General features: G+C 37.2%; 1 protein-coding gene and 1 long non-coding RNA gene across 2 annotated transcripts; one reads left to right on the top strand and one right to left on the bottom strand.

The window, feature by feature from the left end:
* Positions 1–2,002: 2,002 nt before the first annotated feature.
* On the top strand, positions 2,003–4,692 carry LOC146139508 (uncharacterized). Its single transcript, XR_014501370.1, has 3 exons — positions 2,003–2,140; positions 2,477–2,548; positions 4,034–4,692. It is a non-coding gene; the product is annotated as an uncharacterized LOC146139508 (long non-coding RNA).
* A 7,231-nt stretch (positions 4,693–11,923) lies between these two features.
* Positions 11,924–15,199, bottom strand: LOC146139507 (uncharacterized). Its single transcript, XM_083392471.1, has 7 exons — positions 15,106–15,199; positions 14,811–14,873; positions 14,295–14,441; positions 13,795–13,932; positions 12,952–13,404; positions 12,404–12,559; positions 11,924–12,054 (listed from the first exon to the last, which is right to left on the bottom strand). Exons 2-7 carry the CDS (start codon positions 14,860–14,862, stop codon positions 11,924–11,926), a joined length of 1,077 nt encoding a protein of 358 aa, XP_083248597.1. The 5' UTR covers positions 14,863–14,873; positions 15,106–15,199.
* Positions 15,200–16,195: the final 996 nt, after the last annotated feature.

Raw genomic sequence — 16,195 nt, 5'->3', positions numbered from 1 at the left:
TGGCGGGCCGTAGGTTGCCGACCCATGACCTAGCTGAATATTGGCCTAAAAGTAAGTTGATTTTGAGTAAACCCGTAGCATACCCTTGCGCGTTTCACGATGGAGTGTTCTTTTGCAAACTCTTTAGGGAAATTGGGAAATCTCTGCACTAGGCATTACAAGTTAGTTGCTTGCCCAACCGCATTTGACGGAAATTAAAGATTAGGCAAAGGTTATCGTCAAGCAATTTGCTTTCCGAAAAAACGCTGACGCCGCACCACATGGCTAAATATAAAGCAACACAGTAATGGACAGACCTTTATCTCCCAATCTTGCCACTCACAAACGTACGATTAGGCGTAAAACTTCGCGAAAGACGTACAATATTCTACTTTGAACATCCCTAGTTGCGAGTAAATCAAAGAACGTGTCAGAAAAATGAGTTACAATACGTTACAAGAAAGGTCATAATTAAAATCACAAATTTAAGATAACAAGCAAATTTTATAAATAAAGACACTTTTGTAGTCGGGTTTTGCAAACTACGACCTAGCTAGAGAGTTATGCCAGTACATCACTAACTCCCTAATAATTTTACCTCTATCCATTTTTTACCCCACCCACTACCCACTAATAACCCCTAACAGGGCCAAAAATCCAGTGCAAAAACAGCGGCGCCCTAATGGGGCCGGTCAAATTAAGGCGTCCGAGCGTCGACACCAAAACGGCCCATGCCAGACCTAGCACAGCGCCCGATCGACCCATACCCTCTCCCTTAAGTTTCAGGCGCTATTTTGCCAATTTAGGGCAATATTACGATGAATTTAGGACGTATTTTGACAGATTTAGGTCTTATTCAGACGATTTTGATCTCATTCTGTACTGGGAAGTAATCTGCGTATTTAATTTATGCTTTATGCCATTGGTCTTTATTCTATGGGTTAAAACTTTTTTTTTCTTTAGTTATTGTTGCCTTTTAGGTTTTATTGTATATTCCCCTAAAAAGTGATTGCACAGAACGTAAATAGTTCTTAACTCGTTTGCAGCATAAATGAAACGATTTATTTACCTACTCACACACAAGGCACATATTGACTCGACTCAGTCATTAGTTTTTAAGCAAAAACTGTACTGTACTCATATTGGATCTGTATCACTATCAGCCTTACAAAAAGTTAACCTTAAAAAATTGAGGGCCGAATTTTTCCAGGGCCTAAGGCTATAGCCTTATTAGCCTATTGGTTAATCCGGCCCTGCTTGCACCCTGTTTACTTAAGAGGTAAACTGAGGTAAAAAACGATATAAAAAGCATTATGCATACCAATATTATTATGTGAATTAAACCAAACGGAACTGCCAAATTTTACACACGGTCGGAGAGAAGTTGATTATGGCTTGCAGTCTTCTTGCGAGTGCTATTGCATATCATAAAACAGCTTTCAAATAAACTGTAGAATATAGCAAAGAGACTATTTCACATTTTTATAAAATACAGATGTTCATTTCTACATCAGTTGAAGCCTACACATTTTTTTTTAATATCCTAAATGTCAAATATTGATCGAACGAAAGCATGCAAGTTAAATTAAATACAAGAAGCGTAGAATTCCTTTCATAAAGATTATTCCACATTTTACTTATTACACATTTTTTTAAGCATCGTTATTGTTCAAATTTCTCATTGCCTATTAAACTCATTCGCCAGGTTATATTAAGCATAGCGATCTATCCACTGTGAAATAATTTCATTGATTTATTATTTTAACTTTTTTAAGAATCGGTATTAACGGAAGTTCGGCTTGATTATTTTTCGAAGAAACAACATTCATGGAAATCAGAAAGTTCTATCGAAGAACGGCACATTTTTCAACAATCGTAGTGGGCGCAAATACTTTTTGAATTTCTTATCTCCTTCTAAAATTGTACAACTGATTTGTGATTTCCTCTCTAAAAGTGTGCTACGGGCTGGGATTCTGGGATTTTATCTGTATAATTTAAAACGGGTACCGATCTGCAGGGCCCGTGGATCACCGTATAAACAAGACCCGGCTGATCTGTGTGAGAAACATGAGAGACATCTGCGTTTCCTGCAAAATTACAGAAGCAGACAAGGCACGGTTGTTGAGTTGTCAGTCGTGCGTGTCGAAATGTCCAGGCGAAGGTGAGTTGCAATTAAACCATCCATGATTTTAGAAGATTTGTATTGTTTTGTTCCAAGGTGCTATTGACACAACGAAAAAGGTTTTTGTTGGATTTTTTTGTAAAGTTTGTACATGGAGTTAAGTAAAGCAGTTTAAAAGGTGAAATTAATATAGTTTTGCCACCTTTAAAAATCCTAAGGAATATTATCTCTTTAAAATGATACACGTCCTTTATAATTTTTGTTTATTCGACCCGGCAAAGAATTCATACGTCACACAAAAATTAAGTTTTGTTTAATTTGAAGGTTACTATATTAGTTTTCGTAGCTTTATAATTTACCTTTATTCTACCACAGACTCAGGAGATTTTACAACAGACTCAGAAACTCCCAAATCCCCCAAAAGCCCAGGAATGCAAGAAGTGCCAGGTAACACTTTTTTTAATTAACAGATATTTTATTGGTATAAATAACCATTCGTTGAGATAACCGTAAATAGTGACACCTTACACATTGGCAGAAATTGATATCACCTATTTTTCTTTACGTAGACCCCTTCTTTACGAGCTGGATTTGATATAAATGTTGCCCACTAACAATAAGTAAACAAACAAATTGTTGTTGGAGTAATGCATTTATATCATATTTTACTATCAGTTGATTGAATATTAAGAGTTTTAATATCCTTGATACACAAATAAACAATCGTATATTTTGCAGCGTTAAAACAAAACTAACCGATATAATCTAAATATATTTGCAACTTTAATTCTACTAAGATTTTGCTTTCTAAATATAACTTTCGCGTTTTTCAAAATCAAAATATTTAGGGAACACACAGTAAGACCTAAAAATCAACAATATACCTAAAGCAGAAAAATCGATAAAACTATAGAATTGAACTATAGACCTAAATTAATCGGAATAAGGCCTAAATTCATCGGAATAGGCTTAAATTCATCGGAAAAAGGCCAAAATTCATCTGAATTAGTCCTATAGTCATTGAAATAAGGCTTAAATTCATCGGAATAAGTTCTAAATTCATCAGAGGAAGTCGTAAATGTCCAAAATAACGCCCGATTCTGTGGGTAGAGGGTATGGGACGATCGGGGGCCATCGGTCTGGCATCGGCCGTTTTGGAGACTACGTTTGGACGACCTAGCTTTACCGGAGTTTTCAGGGCGCCGCTGCTGTGGCAACGGATTTTTAGTCGTGTTGAGGGTTTTTGGTGGGTAATGGATTAGTGTTGAATTTATTAGGGGAGTTTGAGATGTATTTAGGGGTGGGTTTTGGATTAGTTAAAGTGTTATTCAGGCCTGATTGTCACCTTTTACGTCTTATTCCGACGGATTTAGGACTTATTGGGATTTAGACGGTACAAATACCAAGGTATTAGTCCTATTTTGACCTTATTCCGAATTGTGTTTTATTCTGACGTTGATGTTGTTCTTATCTAGGTCTTATGGCTGGAGTCCAATATTTCCTAGCATTGGACGAGTTTGTAATTTAATAGCTTGTAATTAAAAAAGAAACACTGAATTACCTAATGTTCTGCTAACCATCGAAAACGTCGCCGGTCTGTATTCAAACAACCCTGATTTAAACCATACATTCATAAACAACACAGATTTTTTTGAGATAGTTTAGTCGCGCTAACCTAGTTCAGTAACCTATGCTTTTTCACAGTGATGCAGAGGCATGTAGCTCGCGTTAAGAGCATAACCGTTTAGGCGTGGGAAAAAAAATCTATCTACCAAAACTGTTCAATCTAATCTACCAAAACTGTTCGACATCTCAGCATTTGAAAGTTTGAAACGATTTGCCTACAGTAGAAACGATGCACATCGTGCAGCGTTATCCCACAAAAATTTACCTCCTTAATATTATGGGCAACTAATGCTTTTTTCATTAAAGGTCCAGCGGAAGAAGGCGACAGTCCGGGCCAACACGGTGGGGAAACTCCCCAAACTCCGGGACAGCACACTCCCAGTGAGCCGAAAGAACCCGGACAGTATGCCCCGTAAACTATGGCTACGAAGACAATTTCGTTAAGAGCGGTGTGCCATTTGACGTTGACGCTTAAAATTGGCTGTTCACTTTGTCCACTATTACTTTTTAGTGTATTTGACAATTTTATAACAATCCTGCGATGACAGTATAAGATTGAACCCTTAGAACTACATTTTTTTTCATCGCGTGCCGCGTACGTTGATGCAACATTTATATTGCATATAATAAATGGTAACGTTTGTCCGCGAGTCGGAATATAGTCGACGAAAATAAAGTCATGTGCTACCAGACAGTAAAAACTACTCTCTTTCGATGAGAAAAATTCGAGCATCTCAAGCGAGCGCCGTCGCAAACCGGTCACGGAAAAGCAATTGTTATCTTCAAAAGGTTTAGTTTTACGTATGACGCAGTTTGGTGCCGGGATTATTTGCTTGAATATCACTAAACAAGCAATTCTAAACAATTGCTTTGACAACTTAAAGTTTTAGGTTTTTTGCAAAATTAACTGTTTTTTATTTAACATTTTAAGAATAAAATTGAGCTATTTATCTCAATTTTTGCACAACGATTAGATTGCTAAATGCTAGATATATTTGTTTTTCGTATTTGAGTTGTTGGACATATTTGGACGAATTTATCAATTTTTAATAGTTTCAAAGTTTTTTTCGGAGATTTGAATTAACTTGTTGTTTTTTGAAAATACATAAATGACCTGACTGTGACTTGGGTGATTTAAAATGACTTGTTTAAAACATTAGTCTTTTCAAAAACCAAAAGTTGAATAGTTTTAAAAACAATGTGTAAGTTTTGTTGAAATCCGGTATTTTCCTTTTTCAAAAATTTTATGTTTTTCGGAATCACAGTTTGGTCCTGTAATGCCGGAACCGTACGGCAAGTATAAAATGTTATCATAAAAGACGGCTTCCACTTGAAAATTGAAACGCTGCATTTGCATGCTGTATATTGTATTTATACTGACTGTTAAACGTTTCAAGTATTGTGTATGTAGCACAACCATGGAAAAGGATATTTGTTTTATTGAAAACATCGATAAGTTTGATTTAGAATTTTAAAGATGGTGTTTGTTTATACAACTTAGTTTAGTTAAAGGTATTAGTGAAACACCAAAAAAATTTTCATAAAAATTATAATTCTATTGGCCTATCCCTATTAGGCCTGCGTACACATCTGGTGCATAATATTCATTAAATACTTTCATTTAACACGTCATATCGAAACATGTTATTGGATACGTCGAAATACACCAGTTTTACAAATTGGCAATCTTATGCAAGCAGGTTATTGTCACAGCCCTAACCTTGGATTAACACTAGAATCAACAGAATTAATCTTGTAGCATGATGACTTAAAGATAAGTTCTCCAAACACGCGACTGAGAATTATGCAGACTTGCGGCGGACTGCTACAAATGCATCAAACTTATGTGTATATATAGCGACCACACTTCGCAGCTAATCAGACCGTTTAAACATACATAGAACATCTTTTTAAGCTAAAATGAGCCAAATAATTTTTTTTATTAGAAAAATATTTTATATCATTCGATCTGTCTTATAAGCAATATTAAGTCTCGTGGCGTTTTGAACAACTCCTACATCCGAAAGAATGTGAGTGCTAACAAACCTCAAGATAAGTTTACTTCTTTTAAAGTTGAAAATTGCAAATCAACCGACCCGGAAATTTGATTAGCCTGAAGAATGTTAATCGTGTGAGAGATAACTGGTTAAAACTTGTCGCTAATATGGCAGTTTACCTGCATGTTTATCCGCCGCAGGCCAGGCTAAAGTAGCCTATATTTATTTTAAAGAAATTCGTAAAGGTAGCTTTTGAACGAAGTTAAACGCTCGGGCAGTAGATTAGTAGAGGTCAAGTCGTTTTCTCACTTCACACAGCTCAGTTTTCTGTAAGAATTTATTGGTTGTTCGATTCTACAAAACGACAATGAAAATTCAAGTCCTATTTCTCGTTCTTATTTCTTTTGCTGTACTAGGTAAGTTGCAATATTTTTGTGAAGCGAAGTGCAAATTTATTTAGGGTAAAGCGCATGTTTTCCCAAGTAAAGAAACCGTGTTTTGGAGTTTAATGTAAAGGTATTTAGTTGACTGCAAATTAAAAAATCTACCTCTTTTAGGAGAACGGTTTGAGCAAAAATGATCTTGCAAAATGTTGGCGGTTAGCGAACTACGGCGATCCGGTTATTGTTAAAATTTTGTCTAAACTATATAGGATTATTACCATAATAAATTAAAACCTGACAAGCACAGTGGAATTAAACTTGTTGAAACCCGGGAACAGAATTTGTTTGTTTTATCGCTAGCCGATAATAACAGTATATTTTCAAGTAGCAAGATTTTTGGAGTTAATTGGTCGGAAAAAGTGGAGAATCCAGGCTTGCAACATTGTGGTATTCAATTACCTGCAGAAAATACTGAGAGCGTTTTATCTACCCATGTGGGAAAAGATGCCAAATGTCCTCGCATTATTATTAATTCCGCGTTGAATTGCCTTAAAAGGCTCGTACACTTTCAAGGGCAGATAGTCTTTTGGAAGGACATAGAGCCCAGTGTTTTTCTAAGGTGTTTTGGAATTTCTCCAACTTTCTCCAGCGGTTTCCCAAATTTTGGACCTGCAACTTTTGGTATTCAAATGAAACACTTGCGGTCTCTTAAAACTACTTAGCGGTCACCCAAACAAAACCTTAAAAAAAAACCTGCATTGAGCTATCCTCGGGAAACACCATCTCTGTAAAGCACTGTTCAAAACCACCCTTTTATACCTCTTTAAAATAGATAATCAAACACTTAGATGAAAAATATGTCACAGTATATAGCTAAACCTGGGATAATGTTTCCAAAACATGTCGTTGCGATCACTTTTTTTCAATCGACTGTCTTATACTTAGTTTCCGCGGACCACTGGAACGAAGAAACATCATCAGGTAGCCAAGAACCTCGAGACCCAAGGGGTTGCTTGAGGCGGTGCGTCGGACCCAACAAATGCTTGACAAACAAGGAAGTTCGCGCAATGGCGAACAACGCTACGGAAGACTGCGAGATTTGCATAACTGGCCACGGCTGCGGTGCGTGTCACTTTTTTTGCTTTGTTAATTTTTATATATCACTGTATCCCTTTAACTTATCCTTTTTGTACAGGTATGATTGACGGGAAAAGTTGTTCGTTAATGTGCTTGTAATTATTGTTTATTTTCGCCTAAATTAGAAATTTTGAATTCCCCCCTCGGAAAGGCAGACGTTTAACTATAAGAACTCCTGAGCGACGATGGTAGAGTATATACAGCCCTTCGTAAAATCTACAATAAAAATACCTTCAATTTTTTTTTTAATGCTTATTGATTTTAAGCCACTGTTAAACAATCTTCGATGTGTCAATTGAGAATCTTTAGTGTTTATAAATGTTATGGCGACCGAACAGTGTGTCACATGCCAAATCACACAAAGTCTGAAGCTAATGTTTGAAACACTATAGACAAAATGCAAACTACAGCTTAAAGATTATACAAGTTGTTAAAAGGTATATTCAGCTGTATGGTTAACGGCATGAGTTCCGGTATTTTTATGTGCTTAGTGTTCCAATGAGAAAGTCTTAACTGATTTTCCACAACTAAGTGTCCAGTTACATTTATGCTAACACTTAAATTAACACTTTAAATTTTCTCGTACGATGTAATGGGATTTCAGGATGAGCTTCATTCTCGTTAAATTTACAGAACAAATTGATCACAAGAACATGACTGCCGGGCTGGATTGCATCCGAGCAGCCAGACTTAACTGCACTTCCTGCGAACCCCTTACCGAGGAGCACATAAAGAGAATGGCGAAATGTCAGGAATGTCTGATGCAATGCCCTAACGGAGAAGGTGCTTGGGTGGTTTTTAGTTCGACTATAGCTTTGCGTTGCGTCCTAATTTGCCCAACGACATATTTAAGCCGATTTCGATCGGTAGAAACGCTGGTGATTGCAATTAGGCGCGCTGATTACAATTTAAGTTGCACACTATTAGCACAAGATTCCAATGATAAAAAACTGAGGAGATGCAAAATGTATAACATAGAAAGTAAAGCGTTTTAAAAACTAATTGGGACAACACGTTGGAAATGTAAGGAGTTTTATTTTTTGTGTCTTTAGATTTACTTTACAACGTGATTTAACAGTAAGTTATGTAGTGCATCTAAGCAATTGTATTTTGGGCATCCTGTGTAGCATTCACGTATCAGTGCCTGCTATCAACGGACAACATACGACTTGATTATTAATAGGTGTTTGAAGTCCATATATCTATGAAGGTAAACTGAAATATACATTACAAATGCATGCGCATAGCTCAGTTGATAGAACCACGTTCCCGGTGTGACCGGAGGTCGTGAGTTCGAACCTCATCAGGCTAGTTGTTTTTCTAGCCTGGCCTTACTTGCACTATACGTTCCTTATCCGGCAGACTGATTTCAGTAATCCTCTCCAAAGGCATCTTATGTGTAGAGGTTTTGATTGTTAATACACATTTCCAGGACAGAGCGGTTCGACTCATTCCGGTACGCCAGATTCTCCAAGAGCGCCTCCACACGGATCACAAACATCACGAGGGACACCAAGTGCTGAAATTACAGGTAAAGCTCGTACTTCGTTTATAAGCATTTTGTTTTAACACGCTAAACCGGGGGTGTCCAACACGCGGCATGCGACCTAATGAACAATAAAACGCATGCCCCCAAAAAACACTAAATTTGCTCTACAGCTTAGCCATTGTGAAAGTAGCAAAGGCATCTCACCGACAGAAACTTAGATGCAGTAATGCGCATTTCTATAACACAGCTTAAGGCTAATCATCTTCAGAGTTAAAAACAAACGTTTGCAAAGCAGCACTTTGGTCAAGTATAAATGGTTTGCTTGATTAAATAAACAAATGTTTTCCCTGTGTAAATAAACGTTTTTTTTATTTTTTGTAAAAAAGGACTTTAAAGATTAAAAAGAGTTAGTTACGAAACTTTGGCACTCGAAGAAGGTATAAGATAAAAATTGGCACGCCGCAATGCTTGAGTTGGACACCTCTGGGTTAAACATTTTCGATTGATGCTTTTGAACGGATCAATACAAATCATTCACCAATAAAAATGCAGTAAAATGTAAAAAAAGCGATATCTCTGCTATTTGTTACGTAGGAGGCAATAATGAGGAAAACTCAACAGCTGAAATAGACAGCAAAGTTGTACGCAACTGCTTTGCATTGTGCGTGTCTCTGGAAAATTGTACAAGCTTGAAAGAAATCAGGAAGCAAATAAAAGCAACCAGCAGTGCTTGCAGAGCCTGCGTCCGAGAGGAATGTGGTTGGTACATTCTTATCAACAAGTTAAAGCACAAGTGCTCATTAACTTTTAAATTCTAAATGCTTACGCTCTGTTTAATGGTATAAATTGATTAGGTGTGTACGTTTTAACCTATGTGACACGGGTCAGGTTTTACCAATGTTTTTTTACTGAGGGGCTCTTTAAAACATATACATATATATGTGTGTTTACACTATCATGAATCTACCACAAATAATTTATTTTAAGGCCCATAATATAATACCCTAAAAAACAATTAACACAACAAGCACCACTCGTTGCTGTATATAAAGTACAATGGTTTCGCACTGATTACCAGGTTCGTACGAAACTAGCAACAAGACCGAGATTGTGATTTGCATCTGGGACGCAAAAGAGGATTGTCACGAGTGTCCTGACGTCACGGATGAAGAAGTAGCCAAACAGGAATCGTGTGACGTGTGCATGGAATCTTGTCTTCCAAAACAGGGTGAAAACTTTTCGAAATTGCGTATTTAAGTTTGGTTTATAGCTCAAAAGTGCTCCAGTGCTTATATTTGGATTTTAACATAATGCCTCTCGCTGTTATTCTCAGGTTGCTATTACCGGTACACTTTAAACCCAGCGTTTTGTTGGAAATACACTTATAATTCAATATACAGTTCGTCAATAAATCTATCTACTTTAGCCATTAAAATCTAAACGGACATCTTATAAGTTTACATTTTATTATGTTTATAAACGTCAGTGATTGATTTAAATAGGGTTGTCCAAGAAACTCAGCTGCCGGGGACACGCTATTACTTTTGTTTTGTTAGTGGGCCATACTCAGTAGACTTGTACATGAATAAACTGACTGAACTGAACAACTAACACAAATTGGCAGTTTATGGATTATCTATTGCTAATTTAGTGGTGTGTGAATTGAAATGTTTAAGAAACACTGAATTAGACTTAAGTCTTTTGAACAAATGACTTGACGACTTAAATCATGAAGTGTTTTTTTTAACCTTTTTATAAAATTGGGTTATTTGTCATAATATTTGCGCATAAAACAATTTGCTTGCTATATGGTGAGTTTGTCTTATTTTTTACTTCTCTTATCGCATCTAATCGGACAAAGTTAATTACCAGTTTTCAAAATTTAAAGTTGACTTAAAAGACAACGACTTGTAAGCTTGATTTCATAATGATTTGACTGGTACTTAAGTCATTCCAAAATGACTTGCTTACAACACTGAGCGTTGGTCCCATAAACGAATTTCTTCTTTATATTTCATATAGAAAAAAAAACTGTTGTATTTTTCATTAAAGGTCCAGCGGAAGTAATTTCAAGCCACGAGGGAGACGACGACAGTAGTCCGGGACAACACGGTGGGGAAACTCCCCAAACTCCGGGCCAACGCACCTCCAGTGTACCGACAGAATCTGGGCCTTATGCCCCGTAAACTATCGCTACGAAGGACAACGTCGTTTAAAGCGGTTTTCACATTAACGCGGATGCTTAATAATGGCTGTAAATTTTGTCTATTTTGCTTTTAATTTAAATGCAGCACAATACCAAGATCATTTAAAACCCGATGACAACATAAGACTAAACCCTTAGAACCGTGGTTTTCAGTCTTCTTTTAGTCGCGGACTTTTGTGTTAAACATTTAACCTGTTATTCGGCCCTTTATAAACAAAATGTGGTGACCCTGGTTTTACATTTAATCTCAATTTCTGAGTTTTGTTAAACGTCACTCAAGAGTAACATTCGTTTATTAATGATAACCAAATATTTAATACATATGACAGCTCTATTTCATTTTAGTGCCTACAAGTTGCACATACTTAAAATTTGTTCAGTTTTCCACGGACTCTCGAACCCAATGGAACCTTCTTACGGGCCCCTTGGGGATCCGTAAACCCCTGATTGAGAACCACTGCCATAAAAACTACTTGATAAACATATACAAAACTGATGCACTTGAAATGATCTGTTTTAAAAATTTAACGGTTGTAGCTATACCAGGCCTTCACAATTCAAAAATAGCCAACTGATGTGATTATTTATGATCAAATGCGCCCACACCATGTTGTTTAATTGGACATTGAAAAGTTCAATGTAATCACATGTCCTAATGTTTTTTTTGAAAACGGGCATGTACTATATGCTCATTACTAGGCCCTCCTCTTTTTTATTCCCTTTTAAAATATAGTTCCATGACTGATAAATAAATTTCAACAAAACTTTGCTCCAAACACCTCTATTTTTGCAATGGGCTCCAAATATTATATGAAGTTTAAATTAGAAAAGTGCAATTTTCCTGCCATTTCTTAAATATCTCTAACAAAAATAAGACAGCAAATTTTTACAATACGACCACCTTTGAAATTGTATTTTGTCAAAGCATTTGCAAAAGCAACAGCTTTCATTAATTACAAAAGTGACTCCATCAAAGGCACAGCTTTAACCTTGAGGATATCCAGGACCATAGGCTCCCCGGTATCCGCTGTAACCAGCACCTCTCGGAAAAGACGAACCAGCTCCATTGACGGGGGAACCACCCTGTGGGAAACCACCGCGCCCACCACCTCCACCTGAATAAATAAACGCACGTATTCATTTTTTGTCCGAATACTAATGTCAACTATTGTTTCTTTTATTGGACTACAACATCCTTGTGTTGCTGTATATACCAAAACACAAAGCGTGTTAACGTCACATAAATAACGTAATGCTAGAGTAGAAATATATTAAGTTGTTTAATAACATCCATAGTGTACTAAGTTTCGTTTAAAACTTTGTCGCAAACCATACAGTTATAATATTACTCTGTATGTGAAACTTCGCGAAGTTAACGTCGGACGAGATAAGTTAAACATTCATTAATGATGGAAAAGTTTTGATTTAGATTGTTTTAACAACTTCCCATTGTGTGTAACTTACGTTGCAACGGCGAACACTTCGTTTTAAGGCACTTTGTGCACATTTTCTCCTGGATTTGCTCGCTGTCAGTAAGAGGGGAACAAAGCAGACAGTCATATCTCGCTTGTGCGATGCACTTCGTTGCTCTGAGGGTGCTGTTGAGTTTATCAAGGTCACCTGGGAAGAAAGCGCGTGGTTAAATAAGAAAAAAAGATATATTTAAAGATTCCATAAAGAAGTTGCGAAACCGCGTGATAAGAACCCGATATTCTTATTTTTGGGGTTTATTATCGCATGCACTATTAAAAAGTAGTGCTACTTTAAATTTTAAAAAGTTGGGAATGCTACCAATGCTAAATCTTACAATGTAAATGCATTCCTAAATCAAGACAAAACAGGTTTATGAATAGGCTGACATTTAACAACCACAAAATGTTACAAACCTTAAACAACCGCATTCGAGCAAATTAACCAACGCTTTTAAACGTTGTGTGGCAAAATAAGAGGAAACAAATCGATAACTTGCTCTGCAGTCCGATAAAGTAAATGCGAGAGAAAAGCCAACTTACCGCACGTCTCTACCACACACTCGCGGCACTTGGCCGTCACGTTTGCGATCTTGGCCTTAGCCTCGGCCAGAGTAGGACAACTGGCGCAACCGCCGTTGTCTTTCGCACAAGAGATGAGGGTGTTCAGTCGCTTGACCAGCGCTTCTGTGTTGGGACCAGCGCCGCCTCCCGAAATTAATCCGACGATCCGAGACAAATCGGCCCCACTGATTGGCAATCCACCACTTTGTGCGGCCTGGATCAGTCCTCTGATAGAGGTCAGGTTGGCTAGGAACGGAGGCCGATTTCCGCCGGAAAATGGTGGCCGTCCTCCCGCGAAATTTGGTCGACCTCCGCCGCGAAATGGCCCGACTCCTTGGCCGAAAAATGGTGGTCGACCACCGCGTGGCGGGCCTCCACCGAAGGGTGAACCCCCGACGGTCGCTGGTTTGCTCTGGCCGGTAGGGGTCGCCTCTGTGCGTTAAGAAAATGCTCATTTTTGCTTTGTCACGTTTTAGGGTATTTTAAACTCAATAATGTATTGCGTTCTAAGTGTGTTGTCAAGATGAAACTATAACGGAATAACCCTTTAAATTAATTACTTTTATTATAATACTTACAAGAGTCTCTACCTAACTAACTTTTTGTATCCAGATATAATTAAAAGAAAATAATGAACATTCTGTTTCGATTGACTGATATTTTGCGTACGCTTAACGAAGTATTGGACTCGCGATGGAGATATGCTATACTTTATATTCGTCACTATCAAGCAAATCGATTTGTCAGAAAAGTGTTCTGAACAAGCCACCTTTTGAACTGCGCAATAGAAATACCTCTAAACAGGTTTTGTTAGCTATTTACCTTCGTCGTCAAGCAGGGTGCACCTTTTTAGGCAGGTTTTGCACAGTTTGGCTTCCATTTGTTGCCGGTAGTTAAGCGTTGGACATTCGAAGCACTCGACCATGGCACGGGAAATGCACCTGGCGTTAATCTTGTTACCTGTTGCACAAAATTCCGGATTACATAGGTTATTTTTCTTTTCGACATACGTTTCGATCGACTGCACTAAAACTTTAAACATTCTCTATATAAAGTAGTACAAAATAATATCAGATATAGCAGTAACCTACTGTAGGCAGCAGCATCGGTAAACGAGTTCTGCTTTTTGATTAACACCCAAACTAAAACCTTAAAATTAAAAAAAGCGATAATGGGCCTCCAATTAAGTTGTTCAACATTTTCAGTCCAAAATGACTTGACTTGGACATAAGTTTATTTACAAATGACTTGACTGTGACCCAAGTCGTTTCGAAATGACTTGTTTGCAACTTTGTGGTCGGTCACCCTTGTTATATACTTACGGCATTCTTCGCTTACGCACTCCTTGCAATCATTAGGGACCGTCTGCATTCGCTCCTTCAGCTTTTCCAACGAAGGGCAATAACGAAGTAGCTCGCATACGTCGTGGCACTTCTTGGAAGGCTTACGCGGCGGTTTTTGTGCCTCCACTTAAGAAAATACATAGCCACGGTAAAATTACTTTTATTCAGGAAAAACATGGCGTTACTTTTTGCAAAGAAAATTGCGTTACTTTTTTAAGAAATTTAGAATACCTTTCGAGGACTATCGAAATTTATTTTTGTAACCAAGTAGAAGGTATATAATAGTCTGGTATACAAAACAAATACGAAAGCGCATAAGTGCACTCTGTAAAACAAATGGCTCTTTTTTAACTATTAACCTTAGAATCAAATCCAGAAAATTACACCAACAGTTTGCAGAAAGACTCTTATATGATAAGCTTGGCAGTGCGCCAAAATCGTACTGTTTATAGGTAGACGTAAACAATGCTATGAAACCTCGTAGTCAAAACTTACCGTTTATTAGAAGGGCACAGGAAAGCGCTAAAGCGATTGCAAAGATCTTCATTCTCAGTTTGTCTAAACAGAAAATATCATTATGTTGCTGCAGGTACTTTCATTGCAGGTTTTCGTTGAACAAAACGCATATATAAAATACGAATATACGGTCGGAAAACATTCTAAGCATATTTGTAAAATAAGTTTATTTTTATGTCTACTCATTTTAGAAGCAGATCATTGCACCAACATATTTAGTTTTAAAAGGACAAACAATGTAATTTAGTATACACACTTATTAATATACACTTACCTGTATTACCTCTTCAGCAGGTGAACGCTACTGTCAAAAGTAATTGATGATTGATGCAGTTTTACCCCAGTCTCTGACGGTATATATACCCAAGTTGTCCCAATTTAGGCGCATGCCATTCCAAAAATAACCACCCGTTAGGCGTCGCCCGCGGGCACTTCATCTCTGACGTTGTACATCCTCTGGGTTTACTGCGTCACAGCTTTCGCGCTTGGGGCATATTTAGCACTTTTATCGGCGTTCAACAAGTTTAAGTTAAAGACATATTGTTTATTTGTAAAATTACGTTCGTGCTTATCTAATATTTGACAGTAAAAATGCAGCAACCTAAATGTTTTTTGCGATCTTTCACCACCATGCATATGTGTTTTAGCGTCTGTACTGCGCTGATACGATGACTGAAGTTAAATTTTGTGGATTACCTAAAAAAATTGTTCTGTTCATTGTGATAGCTGTTTGGTGTTTATGTGTCCCAATAGGTTGGTTGCTTTAGTTTGTCACTGTATTTTGCAAAACCTTGGAGTTCGATGTTGTCTGTTAAATTTTATCCTAATAGAAAAGTATTTTACAAATTAAGTGTACAATAAAATTATTCAAAATCAGTGTACCACCATCCATGAAACTAGGTACAGTTCTAAAGTTGTGCAAATGGATTCAAACAAGAAGTATATAGTGCTCGTTTGTTTGACATTTAACTATATCCAATATCTCAACATTTTATTAAAACAGTCAACATATGAAATCCTAATGGGCAACCAACAATTACTGTATTTAATAATGCGATTTTAAATACCAGTATTTTAAAAGTCGCAAACCATTACCTTCATTTGTCTTTCAACCTAAGGTCGCCTAACATTTGCGATCAGACATCGTTTCCTTCGATTCAGCAGACTTTCCCTGAAGCGATTCTGACGTCACAAACAAAGGGCGCATTTTTCAAAATTCGAAAATAGCATTATCCTGTATACGCCAATCCGGTGCAGCAAAGACGCAAAACCAAACCCAAGCTTTCAATTGGGTATAAATTTAGATTTAACAAGCAACATCCCTCAGTTCGACATGCATTTTACAAAAATAGATTCGCGTCAAA

Source organism: Ascidiella aspersa, chromosome 6 (genome assembly GCF_963924565.1).
Source record: "Ascidiella aspersa chromosome 6, kaAscAspe10.2, whole genome shotgun sequence".
Classification (NCBI taxonomy): Eukaryota; Metazoa; Chordata; class Ascidiacea; order Phlebobranchia; family Ascidiidae; genus Ascidiella; species Ascidiella aspersa.
The sequence above is the reverse complement of the archived record's forward strand: the minus strand, read 5'-3'. Positions and strand labels throughout refer to the sequence as shown.